General features: G+C 35.5%; 1 protein-coding gene across 10 annotated transcripts in view; it reads left to right on the top strand.

The window, feature by feature from the left end:
• Positions 1 to 5646: 5646 nt before the first annotated feature.
• Positions 5647 to 14631, top strand: part of tcf7 (transcription factor 7) — a 109680-nt gene continuing 100695 nt past the window's right edge. For 2 of the 10 annotated variants that reach the window (XM_039774214.1, XM_039774218.1), the window contains exons 1-4: positions 5650 to 5831; positions 5927 to 6144; positions 6284 to 6350; positions 9251 to 9360. In XM_039774214.1, the coding sequence (XP_039630148.1) occupies positions 5690 to 5831; positions 5927 to 6144; positions 6284 to 6350; positions 9251 to 9360 (537 nt within the window). In that variant the 5' untranslated portion in view covers positions 5650 to 5689. Of the gene's footprint in view, positions 6145 to 6283; positions 6351 to 9250; positions 9361 to 10912; positions 11007 to 14631 lie in introns of those variants that run through there. The other 8 variants (XM_039774211.1, XM_039774210.1, XM_039774215.1 and 5 more) reach the window with 7 other exon arrangements.

Here is a 14631-nt window from a genome sequence, read left to right as displayed (position 1 = left end):
GATGATTCCTGATAGGAATCAAAAGCTTAGGAGATAAAAACTATTTTAAGATACTGTACATGATTCATTTGCTCCCTTTGTGGATTTTCAGCTTTAAATATGCAAACCGTATCACCAACCTTTGCCTCCATCATACAATATATATGAATGTGTTACATAACAAGAAAATGACAAGTTTTTTTTTCAATTTAAGCTAAAAGCATAATTTTATGGATGCTATTACTCTTTTGTAATTTTTAAAATGTATATTTTACACTACATATTTACTGTAAACAATATTATGAATAATATGTCAATAAAAATTCATCCATTATCAAACAAGTTTTGGCAGAGGTAGGCACAAGGCATGAAACAAACATAGTTTGGAACCACTCCTTACAATTAATAGCTTCTTTAATGTAAACCAAATAATATGAATTGCATATATAACATATGGTGGGTGTCTTTTGTTACAGGTAATGTTTTAATTTTCTCTCGAATCAGAGCTTGTAATAAAGACATCTAAAGCACATGCTTCAGTGGGTGTTATAATCCTGATATAAGTCAAAATTAGTGCACAAACAAATAACTATCAAGGATGAGTTTGATAAAGAAAGGTGAAAAATATAACGTAGTACAAGAACACATTAGCCCAAAAAGATGTGTTGTATACTTCTGTGAAAATAATATGCGATTTTAATCATTCAGATAAAATACACATTTTTAATATCAAAGCTATGCATATCTTAGTGTATATGAGCAGTTAATTACATACCACATTTTGCATATTTTTATAAAAATGAACAATAAATATATATTGTTAATTAGGTATTGTATACTTAAAAATATTCTGAAAAAAATAACACAAATAAAAATATTAATAGAAACTGTGGAAGACACTGATTGCAAAAAAAAAATGTCATCTTTGTGTTTCAGAATATGAATTTCAGTGATGAACTATTCAATCCTTATGATGTTTTTATTAAAACAATGACATATAAAATATTAAGGCGTCACATTTAAAATAACATTACTGGTGGTCACACTGTAAAATATAAAAAGCACAGTATATACTCAGTAATCATTAAATAATGTGGTCTCTGGCAGTATTTGATATGCTTTAACTTTTGACTTATTTTCAAAAACAGAAATGTCATTAAAATATGTAATGTAATTGAAATGTCTAAACAAAATGAAATTATATTCAATGTAATTAATCAAATACATAATGGAGCTACAGCTAATAAAGAGTCTGTTTAAATGTTCCACCTAAGGCTTTAATTCTGCTGTATATCTAGTGTTTCCAAGCTGACATAATACTGTACTTAGTATATGCACTGGATGTGCTGTAGACGACTGCTGGAAAGATTTTTTTTCTGTGCTTCCTGCCCCTCAGGCATAGCAGAAACTAATAATTTACTGAGGCCTGACGTCACTTATGTTATTACGAAAAGAGATAAGAGATAAAGGTACAAAGACACAAAGAAAGATATGACTCACAGGAGCTCTGCCCTATACCAACAGGACTAAAATCTAGGGTCAACAATGGGAAGAAAGCACGTGAAGAAACAAGAACTTTGCCAAACACATTAGGAATTCCTTGATATGATCAAGAGATTTTTTTACAAATTATATAAGGAAAAGATACGGATAGATAAAGTGAGTGAAAGAAAGAGATCTAAATCCTTGAAGAAACAGCTGTCTCTATTTAATCAAAAAGAGGTTTAAACAAGTCATTAATAATTTAGATTTGCATATATTAATTTCTAGTTTTAATCTTTATATTAATATGCATGAATGACACTGTATAAATATTCAGCTTTATGCAAATATTAAACACATTTTCTATTTGTGTTTCATTCCATTTCCCAGCTGTGCTTCATATTATTCCAAGGCAACAAATTATCAAAATTTAAGTAACAATATAAAAACACCCATATTTTAAAAATTTTCTGAATACACTATTAAATATGTATATATTTTATGAAGAGTTTAATATATGATATACTGCTTTAAAACTATTCTTAATATGTTTAGTCTTTTGGGACATGTTGTGCATACAGTTTATATAAAAAAAAGAATTGCGCGCTCCTACATACTTTCTGGAATTTAGTATAAACACCATAAAATTCATAATATTAATAGCACTATCAAGGAGTCATACTTGCAAGAATACAATCTATGGCACACTGTATAACAGGTTTCATATATAATAATGAATGACTTCAAATAAACCAATAATTCAAAAAGTTGACGATAAACAAAGTACAGTATTTGGGTTACGCCCCAGCCCACCACAAGCCTTTGAAGATGAGGTGAATTGCTGATAATGGATGGGTTGAATATCACAAGCATATGGAAAATTAAGTTTTAACGCTTGACTGTTTAAGGCTGGGCACTTGCTGGATCTCATATGTAAAGCACACATTTTGTCATTTTCTTTTAAGCAGTAGCAAGAGCAGTATGTGCACAGGAAATTATTAAAACTTCCTTACCTTAGTAGGGGAGGTCGGTGTTAAAGTTGTAGGGTATAGTTACATTATTATGAGAAGAAATAATACCATTTTATTTTTACAATAGCAATAGCAAAGATTTTTATACATTATCTCTGCTATATTAATTGAATAGCTGTTATTTATATTACTAATAATAATTACTATGAATTATGCTACTAGTGCTAAACATCCCTGTAAGTAACAGGGCCCCCTCATGCTCATACCTACACTGTTGCCATTTTGGAATCATTAGTTAACTTGCACACCTTCCAATGACATGTTAGTAAACATGAAGTGAACGTGCAAATGTGGCATGGACAAGATCAAGGACAGGATTCAAACCCAGGATGATGTATAAGTGAAGCAGCATCTTACTGCTACTTATAGCATTATTATTACTGTCTAACTTGACTTTTTATTACATTTACAATTTATATTGTTATGGCAGTGCTATTTGGTTAGTTATGTTAAACTGAATAGTCTAGTCACTTTATATTTATAATAATGTTTACATTTCTAAAAGTAGCAGAAGAAAATATGTCATATGTTATCAATAACTAGAGTCTGGATTTCTGTGTGGAATTTAGATGTTCTCCCAGTTTTCACATACAGGTTATCCCACTGTTTAAAAACATGCAATTAAGATGACTGATATATTGCTGTGAATTTGCGAGTGTGCAAGAGTACCTTGCAATATACTGACATCCACACAGGGCTGTCTTTACGTATGGGCACAATGGGCACTAGCCAGGGGCCCCAGGAGTATAGGGGCCCATGATGTTTCCACTTATGTATGTTTCTGTTTTGCTATCAAAACAGGGGCCCCAGCACACAACCTTGCCTTGGGGCCTATGATGTTGGTAAGACGGCCCTGCATCAAGGGCTGGTTCATGTGTTGAAACTATTGCTGCCTGTTTAGGCTACCACTACAATCAGGAACTGAAGCAGTAGGTAAATTAAAACAGATGAAAAAATAATCAATAGTAACTTTTACTATTAATTAAAAGATTAATTTGTTTTTTAGTAAAGAATGGACTACACTCTTTAAAAAAAGGAGCAAGAATGATTCTACAGAGTGACGTCAGAGGGGAACCATTTTTAGTTTCCAAAAGAACCATCTACATCAAGGTTTTAGAAAGAACCTTTTATTCAAATCTAGATGCTTAACAGGCTCTATAAGTAATAAAGAATAGATGATAACAGATTTGTGAAATACCAATGGGTTCCTGATTTTAAAAGGACTCTGGCTGCATGAGGGTTAAGTTCAGGTTTTCTTGATCTATTGTGTTCCGCTAGACAACCTATTATAAATTGAAGATTTGTGTTTTTTCCATATATTAGTATCCTTTTCAAACCCCAAAGGACCAACTTCATGTGCAGGTCACCATTCCCAAAATTAGATGGTTGTTTGTCGACCAATGGTGTTATGAGAAAACACACATCCCACTAAGTGCGATTAACGATCTGTTATTTTTAAGAGTGTAGAATCCTCTTCCTAGATGCTTATTCCCTAACTTAAAATGATACTTGAGTACATTTGTGTATTAAATAAAATTGTTTTTTTATTGAGCCAGTTTCTGTAGCCGAGGATCAGACTGCCAAGGTCCCCGCCTTCGGCTACCACCCAACTCACACTGCACCCAACCTCCTTGGCCCCTCCCATAGGTGGTGAGCCCATGGGGAGGAGGACCCACATTACCTCTTTGGGCTGTGCCCGGCCGAGCCCCATGGGTGCAGGCCTGGCCACCAGGCGCTCGCCATCGAGCCCCACCTCCAGGCCTGGCTCCAGAGGGGAGACCCGGTGACCCGCGTCCGGCAAGGGAAAACGTCGTCCAAGGTTTTTATTCTTCATCAGAGGTTTGTTGAACCGCTCTTTGTCTCATCCCTCACCTAGGACCAGTTTGCCTTGGGTGGCCCTACCAGGGCATAAAGCCCCGGACAACATAGCTCCTAGGATCATTGGGACACGCAAACCCCTCCACCACGATAAGGTGACGGTTCAAGGAGGGGTTTCCCTTTGAAGATAAATCTTTCCCTTAAAGATAGGGTGAGAAGCTCAGTCATCCGGGAGGGGCTCAGAGTAGAGCCGTTGCTCCTCCGCATCGAGAGGAGTCAGATGAGGTGGCTCGGGCATCTGATCAGGATGCCTCCTGGACGCCTCCCTGGTGAGGTGTTCCGGGCACGTCCAACCGGGAGGAGGCCCCGGGGAAGACCCAGGACACGCTGGAGGGACTATGTCTCCCGGGTGGCCTGGGAACGCCTTGAGATTCTCCTGGAAGAGCTGGAAGAAGTGGCCGGGGAGAGGGAAGTCCTCTCTCTGGACCTCGGATAAGCAGAAGAGGATGGATGGATGGATGGATGTTTTTTTATTGTCTCCATTGATGGGCAATAAGTCTTATTATTCCTTGATGAAAGCAGCATGGGGGTGCAGTTTTATTATTGCTGCTTCATAACAAGGAGAGCATAATTCAATTCCTGGGTTCTCCCTATGTCCATATGGGCTTCCTCCCGATGCTCCTGTTTCCTCCCACTGTCCAAAGACATGCCAGTTATGTGAACTGGTGTTTCTAAAGTGGCCATAGTGCATGCCCAGTGTTCCTGCCATGTGCCTGATGATTGCTAGGATAGGCTTCAGCTGCCCTGAGACCCCACTATAAATAAATGAGCCAGGAAGATTAATGGATGGATTATTTGATAAAAGAACAACAAATCTTTATTGTTAACAAAAAAGCTTTGCCAATAGATACACATATAATGAAGTTACTGACGGGCTGATTAAGTGTTTACAGTATGCGCAAAAAGAAAACAGTAAATGTTATTCATACACTGAAAAAAGAAAACAAGGATAAAGATACAAAGTTATTAACTTGCATATTCATATTCTAAATCGGTTTCCGTCCTTAAGTGACTGTTTTATTTATTCATTAACGAACAGGATGCAGACTACAGTAAGTCTCAGGCAGAGAAGCAAGCAAGTAAAAAGCAGTGTAACTAAATGATCATCTCTCTTACCGTCATCATTATGAAAAGAAAACAAACAAAAAATACCGTGACGTCTTAAGAATTTCAAAGAATATTTGAAGACTGGCTGCCATGGATGGGGGTTCCCGTTTATGTCGCTCTTTATTATAACGACCTGTCCCTTTAAGAGCGGGCAACTCTTAACAACCCCCAACAAGTCATTGTAGCTGTCAATCATCGGGCGGCGCTCTTTGATGTTGCGAGCCTTCGCCTTGTCTTGCAGCACAAATGCACTATTTGTTGCTGCTGGGCTACAATACTTTCACTGTGAGGAATCACTTCTCGGCGTAACAACTTTTTTTGTTTTGACTTGTTTTGTTAGGCTTTATTTTAAAGGTTAGCCTTCATTCACTGAAAATTTTAAAAGGAGCAACTTTTCGGCGTTTGGTATCATTCCGATTCCAACTGTTGTAATTTGTTTTGTTCTTCAGTGCCCATCCGCCCCCCTTTAAACATGCCCCAGCTGAACAGCGGCGGCGGTGATGATCTCGGGGCGAACGATGAAATGATCCCCTTCAAAGACGAAGGGGAACAAGAGGAGAAGATACAAGAAAATGCCTTCACGGAGAGGGATTTAGCAGATCTGAAGTCGTCTCTGGTCAACGAGTCCGAGATCAGTCAAAATCCACACGCTGCAGCTGATCAGGGGGTGAGCCGCAATGCCGTTCAGTTCCGAACTGATTCGCGGCGTGCTCTCTACTCTTTAAAAGAGTCGCGGCCGCTGATTTTTTTTCCCCCTCTCTCTTTCGCGTCTAAAACTTGTTTTCTTCTCCACCTGGATTTCACAGGCAGTGAGGCGTTCGCATCATGATGAAGAGAGGGGCTACACGGACAAACTCAGGGAGTCGGAGGATGGTGAGTAGAGGCGAGACGTAGCGCAGTGCGGCCAAAATAAACTTCTGGCGACGCGTGTGCGGACGGCAGCCACTGGGCTTCATCTGGCGCGCTTGGCGGCGCGATACGCCGCTCGCAACCCTCGCGTGGAGCACGCGTGTGTTTTGGCCGCGTAGTGATGTGCTAGCCTGAAGATTTAAGGGAGGAGGAAGGGGGTCATAGTCAGTACGTTACCCCCTTTCCACTTTCACACAGTTTGTTGCAAAAAAAAAAAGATCGGTCAAAAGTGATAAGATACGGTCCAGGGTCGTTACGAGTTGACGGAACTCTCCGTTTGATTCGAGCGAACGCCCAGTTTGGTACTCGGCATGTGTCTGGCAGAGCAGGTGTCCGTAATGCGTTTTAAGTTTTAGTGATTACATGTAGCAGGAAATGAGACTTGTGAACCTGCAAAAACAATGGTAGACCCTTCCGCTCCGATGTCTGTATTTAAATCGGCCACAGTACAGTAAGTGACAAGAACCACAGGTTCGTGTGATGCGACACTGATGCCGATGTTTAGCAGAAGTTAGCTATTCAACGCGTGACACCATCAGTAATAAATAGGCCAAGGGTCACAGGATTGTTGTTGTGTTCTTTTTTTTTTTTAACTCCTGTGTAAAATTATGCTACAGACTCGTATGAAGATGCTAATTGAGACTTATCAATTAACACGTTCACGTTATGTAAAACGTGCTTCAAGTAGTAGTGCAAACGTTTAACGGATGTTGCTTAGCTGCACAGTCAGCCATTGTTACTGTAGGGTGAGGAGTTTTCAAGATAAACCACATTAGTAAGACTGAATAAAAGTAGATCGAACCAAGAAAATATACTCTTAACTTGTCCTTAAAGTTAACGGTGTTGTACGTTTTTAACTGCAGTTGACGTTTACTGGCAGGGCTAGATTACACTAGCCTATTGATCAAAAAGAACTGTTTACGATATAAACAATTGTTACTACTTGGTAGTAATGGCTCCATGGTACATTGGAAAAATATTAAGCTGGCAGTGTAAGGTTCACTGTCACTTTTCCCCCCCCAAGACCACTATTCGTAAAGGCTCTGGGCAGATGTGCCTGAGTAGGAAATGTTGCTGATTAAAAACATGGTCTTGGTTGTGTTTTTTTAAATCAAAGAAAAATAAATCATTGGTATGAAAAGTACAGCCAGCCAGGTGTGTCTCTTGGATGGTTTGGGCTAAAGTTTATAAGTATTGTCCAGCCTCAACCTTGGGGAGGTGGCTACTGCGCCTATACCTGTTCGCTATCTGCTTTGACTTTTGGGTTGTAACTGGGTTAGTAGACTAAAAGGGCAGTCTGTGTCTAATCAAGAGCTCTACATCCTTGAACTGAAATGTTACATTTTCCCATGAGGCGTGACCTTTGTGTGTACATGTGTGTTTGTTTTTATATGGCCCTTGATTGGTGGCAAAACTGGCTTCCTATTCAGGTGAGGCTATTGTTTTTTGCTACAGTGCAAAGAGGTGGTAGTTTGGTTTAGCTGTCTTGTGAATACGATTCTTTCAAAGTAGAATCCCCTAAAAAAACACCCTTAACTCTGGATTGCAATAAAAAATAGTGTAAAATAGATGGATGGATTAATGAATACCTTTTGTTATAGCCTTTTGCAACATGTCCGAAAATGTTAAATTGCAGTGTTTGCAGAGAAAATTGCTTTATCTTTCCCACCTTATTTAAAAAGTATTTCTAACCTGTTAGAAATTCTCATTTAAAGGAGCAGACTCTTTTTAATTCATTGGTAGCTTTAAAGGCTTAGAAGCCTAGTCTTTGATCACATATCAAAGTTTAACCATAGTAATCCCAAACTTAGGCATCTAAATATTGTACCTGAAAGAATGTATCTAATTTGTGGTGCATTATTTACCATTTCTGGAAAAACAGAAAACTGGAACATTTACACAGAATATTGGAATATTTACACTGAAAACGTGGGCAGTGTATTCCCTTTTTTGATGAGCAAGCTAATTAGTTGTTATTTTGGGGGTGGCCTTGTGGCATGGGTTATCATCTTTTTGAGTTATTTATCTCACTGAACAAAACTAACCTCTCTGCCCCACTCCCCATATATATAGTTTGACAACCATTAATTTGGATAAGACTTTTGGGAGCCACCCTTCTTTTGAGAAATAAACTAAATATGTGTAGCTGAAGCACAACCGAGTTATCATTTGCTTCATTTCTTGAAACAGTCTGAATTTAAGCATTTCCAGATGCACTCATTACAGAGCATAGAAACTCTATTTTGGAGTGTGTATGCCTAAGGGATGACTGTTGGAGGCCTGTACGTATGTGTAGAAATATTGGTATGTAAGTACAAACCATTTAAGCATGTCATGAACATCAATACATTCATTTATCAATGTATGTCTGAGGTATAAAGTGATATGTGGTAGTGAAATCCTTTTAATAATGAAATGCTTCCTTAACTGGATGAAAGTACAAAGCTGTTTCTTATCTATATAGGATACTGGAAATAATGTTTATCTGTATGATTGTGTTAATTCCTTTGTTTCTGAATTACACCATCAATAGCAATGACATGTTGTGTGGTGTAGGTGTAAACAGGCAAAAATGATCAACACAAATTAGTCAAGCTGGATTTTTAATCTTTGTTTAAAGATGATTGTACAAAACTTTTACTATTCTGTTTATTTTATTAGATTTGTTGACTACAGCAATTTTTGAATAACACAGGAAAAATAATTGTTTCCTCATTCCTTTTTTTATGAAACAATTGTGCACTATTTAAGAATGCTGAAAATGTAGTGACATAAGTTTTTTAAACATGTCTGATTTAAGTACAAATCAACTAATGTTTTGCTCAGTATTGCTTCTGTAAATTGATCCTTCTTTTGTCTTTAAGTTTTAAAGCATCAGGATGGTGGAATGTACAAAACAACATCACCTTATTCAGGATACCCCTTCTTGATGATCCCAGATCCATACCTTCCAAATGGATCCATGTCTCCATCTGTAAGTGTGTGTGTGTTTTTTTTTTTTTCCCCCTCCTCTCCAGTTTTTGCATTTTATTTTAAATAACACTTGGCAGCATTGGTACTGATATGAAAGTGAATCACAGTTTGCTTTAATACATATTAATAGATCATCAAAATTGTTTTTTGGTTTTGATCTTCTAGGATAATTTTAATGATTATAAGAAAGGTAGGGTAGAAACCTCCAGAAGTGATTCAGATAAAATTGGATTGTACTCAGAATTTTAAAGTTTTGTTAAATTACTGTTTTAAAGTGTGCAATGAAGTATGTGTTCTGTAATACCCTTGATTTGTGGAGACCCATGGAACAGCATACGTAAAAGAAAACATTTCTCTTGTTTTGTATAAAACGGAGTAAAATTTATGTTGGAAGAAATGGTTCCTTTTAGTCATGAAGAAATTTAATACATTAAGTAGAAGTAATGTTTAATTGTTCTTTTTTGAAAATAGTGAGAACTGTCTTGTTAACTAAATTCTTTTTAAAACCAAGTTCAGATGTACTTTATCAGTCTTCTCTTTGCATCCCCTTTTAAAAAATGTTGAGCCGTGTATGCTTTTGAGAATACTGTTGTATAGAAAGCCCAAAGAACTTTATTTTGATAAGCTGCGACCTCTTTTATACTTCAGGTGTAGATCTAATGATCTCTTGTGCACTTACAGATGGGGAAACAGCATATATATGCAGTTACATCCATTTAGAATATTTTCATTTAGGCTAGCTGTTTTAAGCATCCAAGTGGTGTTTTTTTTTTTTTTTGGTAATAAGTTCTTCTCTTTTTTCCCAAGTGTGCTTTCCTTTAAGAAGAAAAAAAATTAAATTCGTAGGAGTGGAAGTTTTACTAATCATTCCTTTTTTTCCAAACTATTGCATGTTTTAATAATTCAGTATGTGGTCAATAAACTGTATAATGCTTGTTAAGTAATCTGATATGTATGCATTTCTGAAATCCATATACATGCATACTTGTGTGTGTGTATACAGTATAATACAACTACCACTACCGTTTTAATTATTTTCAGAATTCAGATTTTTTCCCCCCTTTTTTGTCATCTTAATCCCCATTTAAAATCTTTCTAAGTTTGCATGTCTCCCAACAGATAATTTACCTCTGTTACTCAGAAAGTGGTTATTAACTTTATTACCACAACTGGTATAAACGGGTTCCCTGTGCTGCTCAACTGATCTGTGCTGTTCGTAAAAATACATTTTTTTTTTCTTTTTTACATACTTTTGAAGAACTGGTCGTTTTATAGAAAAGTCAAAAAGTGCTTGCGATTTTTGTATTATTTTGTATGGAGTAATATTTTTCATGTAATTACTTTGGTAAATGCCAAATATGCCTGTTGGCTTATTTTGATGATTTTTTTTTTAAACTATATGATACATTCTGTGTCAAATATTGAGATGCTTCTGTTTGTGCCATTTTAACTAAAGCAACTGTGGTAAATCCGGAATATCCATGAAAGGTATGTAGCTGAAACCCAACCCACTCAGAAGCAAGCTATAAAACTCTAATTAGTTCCTGGTTCAACCTTTTTGTTTTCATGGTTTCCTAATTAATGCATCAAACAGCTTACAGTTCAGGAGCAATGTACAGCAGTGAGGGACAATTCAATAATTCACAGGTAACTTTGTTGGTAGATTCTTCAGTTTTGTTTTTCCTTTAAACTTTTTAGTTGAGTCTTTGCATTACTTACTAGTTGCTGAGAAGTACCGTAGTACTTCTGGTATTTTTTTTCTTTTGCCATAATTCTTTTATAAATGATTCATGCCCAGATAAATGAAATTGTAAGTGTGAGAACTATTTTAGGCAACATGGTGCTACCAATGTAGTTTCTCAAATTAATTTGTGTTTCACAGAAAACTTAAATAATTTCGTGTCTATTTGTGTTCATTTAGTCTGCGCTCTGTACTAACGTGAAAGCCATAGGATATTAGTAGTTTATTAAAGAAGTTAAGTCTGAGTGGTGATGGCTGTATGCGTAAATTGCATAGCATCAGTTTCCAGCAGAGCTTTGTCCATATAAAATTGATTAGATACATTCTTGCCTGCTATTGTGAATTTGTAATAATAAGAGAAGGTAACACTTTAGACAAGGAATGTGTTTTCGTGCTTTAAGAAAATCATTTGCCATAAATTATGTATTTTACTTAGCACTCTTTGTGTTTTTGTAATAGTGAATAAATTTCACTGTGGCTCATGCATGTTTAACGGTATACCTGCAGGTGATCTATGATGTGAAAACAAATCTATATATTAACCCTTTTATGGTATATACTGTATATCTTGGATTATATTTCAACTTGTTTCTATGTATGTTCATATATGTTACTGAAAGCACTATATACGCTTTTTTGTTTGAGTGTATTTAAATTTTGTAGATGGTGTTTTGCTGCCCCCACCCTTTTTTCTGTCAAACTTTTTTAGTAATTATAATTTTTGGTGTAGATAGTATCCCCAGAGTTGATTGTTTTCCTTAAGCATAGATGGTAAATAAGGACCAAAATTGTTACTTAAACATTTTGCAGTTTGAATGCACCAGGTGAGGCTTTTCCGGATGTTGAGATACTGTCTTCTCACTGCCGCTGCCACCACCACCAAATGGTCAAAGTTTGAACTGAGCTATAAAAATTCTTGGCAAAAACTTTGCAATCATTAATGGTCAATTGTACATAGGAGAATAGTATACCCAGTCTATGGTTCTGCTATTCCCAAAGTTCAGATATTTTGCTAGAATGTGTGATATATTCAAATTTAGTTTTCTTTATCAGAGCAGTAAATCTGCCTGCAATAAGATAAAGATAACACAATTAGCTGTTAGATATTTTTGTAATTTCATAATCCTATACAGTATATTCAATTAATTTTTCAGTATATGGACTTCACAAATCAGCTGTTTGATTAATTATAAAGGATTGTATATGGTGCTACAATGGCATATTTACACTTCCAACCATTTTTGTTTATAATGGTTGTTAATGCCAGCTTGGTAATTGCTTTTTAAAAATATTCTGATTGTTTTAGTCTATATTATTTTAATATCTGAAGCTAAGTGAATGTTCAGAGTAAGAGTAAGTTATTGTTTCTTAATGTAACTTTCAGCCTTCAAATTTTTATCATTTCATTCTGTTTATAAGGCAAACCATCTTAAGGGAAGCAAAATATATTTGTTTTCAATTTAGTACTCAACCTACAATTATAAAACATACAAGACAAATTTTGTGTTTCTTAAACGTTTTTATTTTAAAAAGCAATACGATTACTTTGGGGGGATAGACCAAATATGTTAAGACAAAAGCAATGTATTAAAGGTCTGCCAAATAAAAACAAAGTATATGTGTATGTCATTCCGGAGGAACAAAATCCTTTAGTTTATCAAATTATCATTTTAATATTTGATTGAAACACCCAGCTTTGAAAATTTCTTTCTCCATGCTGTTACTTCAAAGTGAACTGCAATTACTCTGAAGAATACTACTCTGTTTAAGGTTTAAAGACCAAGTGGTCACCAGTTTTATCAGGAGGAATTAAGAAAATATTTGTGACTGATACTAACAGCAAGATTCCGAACACCACAGACAATCAAGTCTAGAACAAAGAAGCTGCAATTCACACTCAAATTATTGAAGAAATACAATACCACTGACTTTTAAACACATACTGTTTTTAAATGTCCTGTGCTTTAGTATTTAAGCAGAGTTGACATTCTTTAAAAATGTTGACTGCCCTAATTTTTAACCAAGATGTGGGATATGGTAATACAGATGCATTAAGTTGCTTTTATTTTGCTGATTCCAAGTTAAATAAAATTGTAAAAATTCATGAGGAAATAAATTTATTAGTACTTAAATACAGAATGCCATGCATTCTGTCCTGTTGTATAGTAATTTTTTTTAATATATCATTACAAGCTGCACATTTTATTAAGGTATGTGTCTACAAACATTGTGTTTGTGCCAGATATCCTTTAATAAATGATTGTTTTATTTAGTGTTTTTCAAAACAAGCCCCATCCCAGAGGTGTGTGTGTGTGTATGTGGGGGTTTTTTTAAGAAAAAAAAAATAACACTGTAAATGACCAAGGTCTGCTTGAAATAGAATTTACCCCCCTGTAAAATAGTTAGTAAATAGGTTTTGAAACTGTCTACAATTTCAATCTGAGACCTTTTTAGTTAGTGTTTTTTTATTTGAGTTTGTTTTTTTTATTATTGTAGAAATAGTAAGGAAAACTGTGGCACTTGGAGTTTTATATGTGAAAATTTTAGTTGTATTTTTGACTTTTAAGTTGCTCTATTCCCTTACCCTTTTTGTTCCTCAGTAACTAGCCTTTTATCACTTACTTGCGAATATGCTAAAACTTGGTGTTTTCAGCTACCTTTCTGCAAATTGGTGGTGTGAAAGATGTGTCCAGCATGTGCTTGACAAATGAGAGCATTTAACCTTTGAGAGAAAGTAAGCAAACACTAAAAAACACTTTTTATAGATGAAAGTGAAGGAGAAAGTAAAAACTATTGCAACAACTCTAATTTGTATGCATTTTTAAATAGAAATTAGAACAAAGTAAAGCAGTTGGAATCTAAAGTGTTTTTCAGCTCAATGTAGAATTCACTACCATTTCTGAACAGCCAACAATTGTGTTATGAATATAATACTGTTTTTAGCATTAATTTTTCTTGTGACTTGATTATGAGATCTATGCTTTATTACATGTGCTATTACCTTAATTCAGAAATCTGAATGAGATATTGTATTGAATGGAATAACTGTACAATGAGAGCTGAGAGTAACAGTATGACTTTTCCTTCAGCATTCAGTAATGCCTAGTGCTAAAAGCTTATGATCTGTTGGATCAATAAGATAATTATGTTCAAAGAAACAGATTCTGCATTCCCAGGTTACAGCTCACTGTTTTACCATAAAGTGTTGATGCAATGTTATTAAACCAAACCCTAACACACTAGGTAAGCAGCTTTAAGAAGTTTACTTTCTACGTAAAAGGTAGATAACTAGTAATAAAACATCATCTCTTGGATATTGCTTAACTGTTGCAGGCAAAAGTGTATTTTAATTGATAGAATATTCATAAATGTTTATATGCATTATGTACAGTCATTTAAATTTTAGGTGTTGTGAAATTACTGTACATAAATGATCTTGTAAAATTCATATTTGTTTACATTGTTTGTAAAGCACAACTGAGTGCTTCATCAGTGAATGTCTACATTCTTAGCTACTCCTTATTGTTCTAG

Source organism: Polypterus senegalus, chromosome 13, assembly GCF_016835505.1.
Source record: "Polypterus senegalus isolate Bchr_013 chromosome 13, ASM1683550v1, whole genome shotgun sequence".
NCBI lineage: Eukaryota > Metazoa > Chordata > Cladistia > Polypteriformes > Polypteridae > Polypterus > Polypterus senegalus.
Note: the sequence above shows the minus strand (reverse complement) of the source record. Positions and strands in the feature narration are given on the sequence as shown.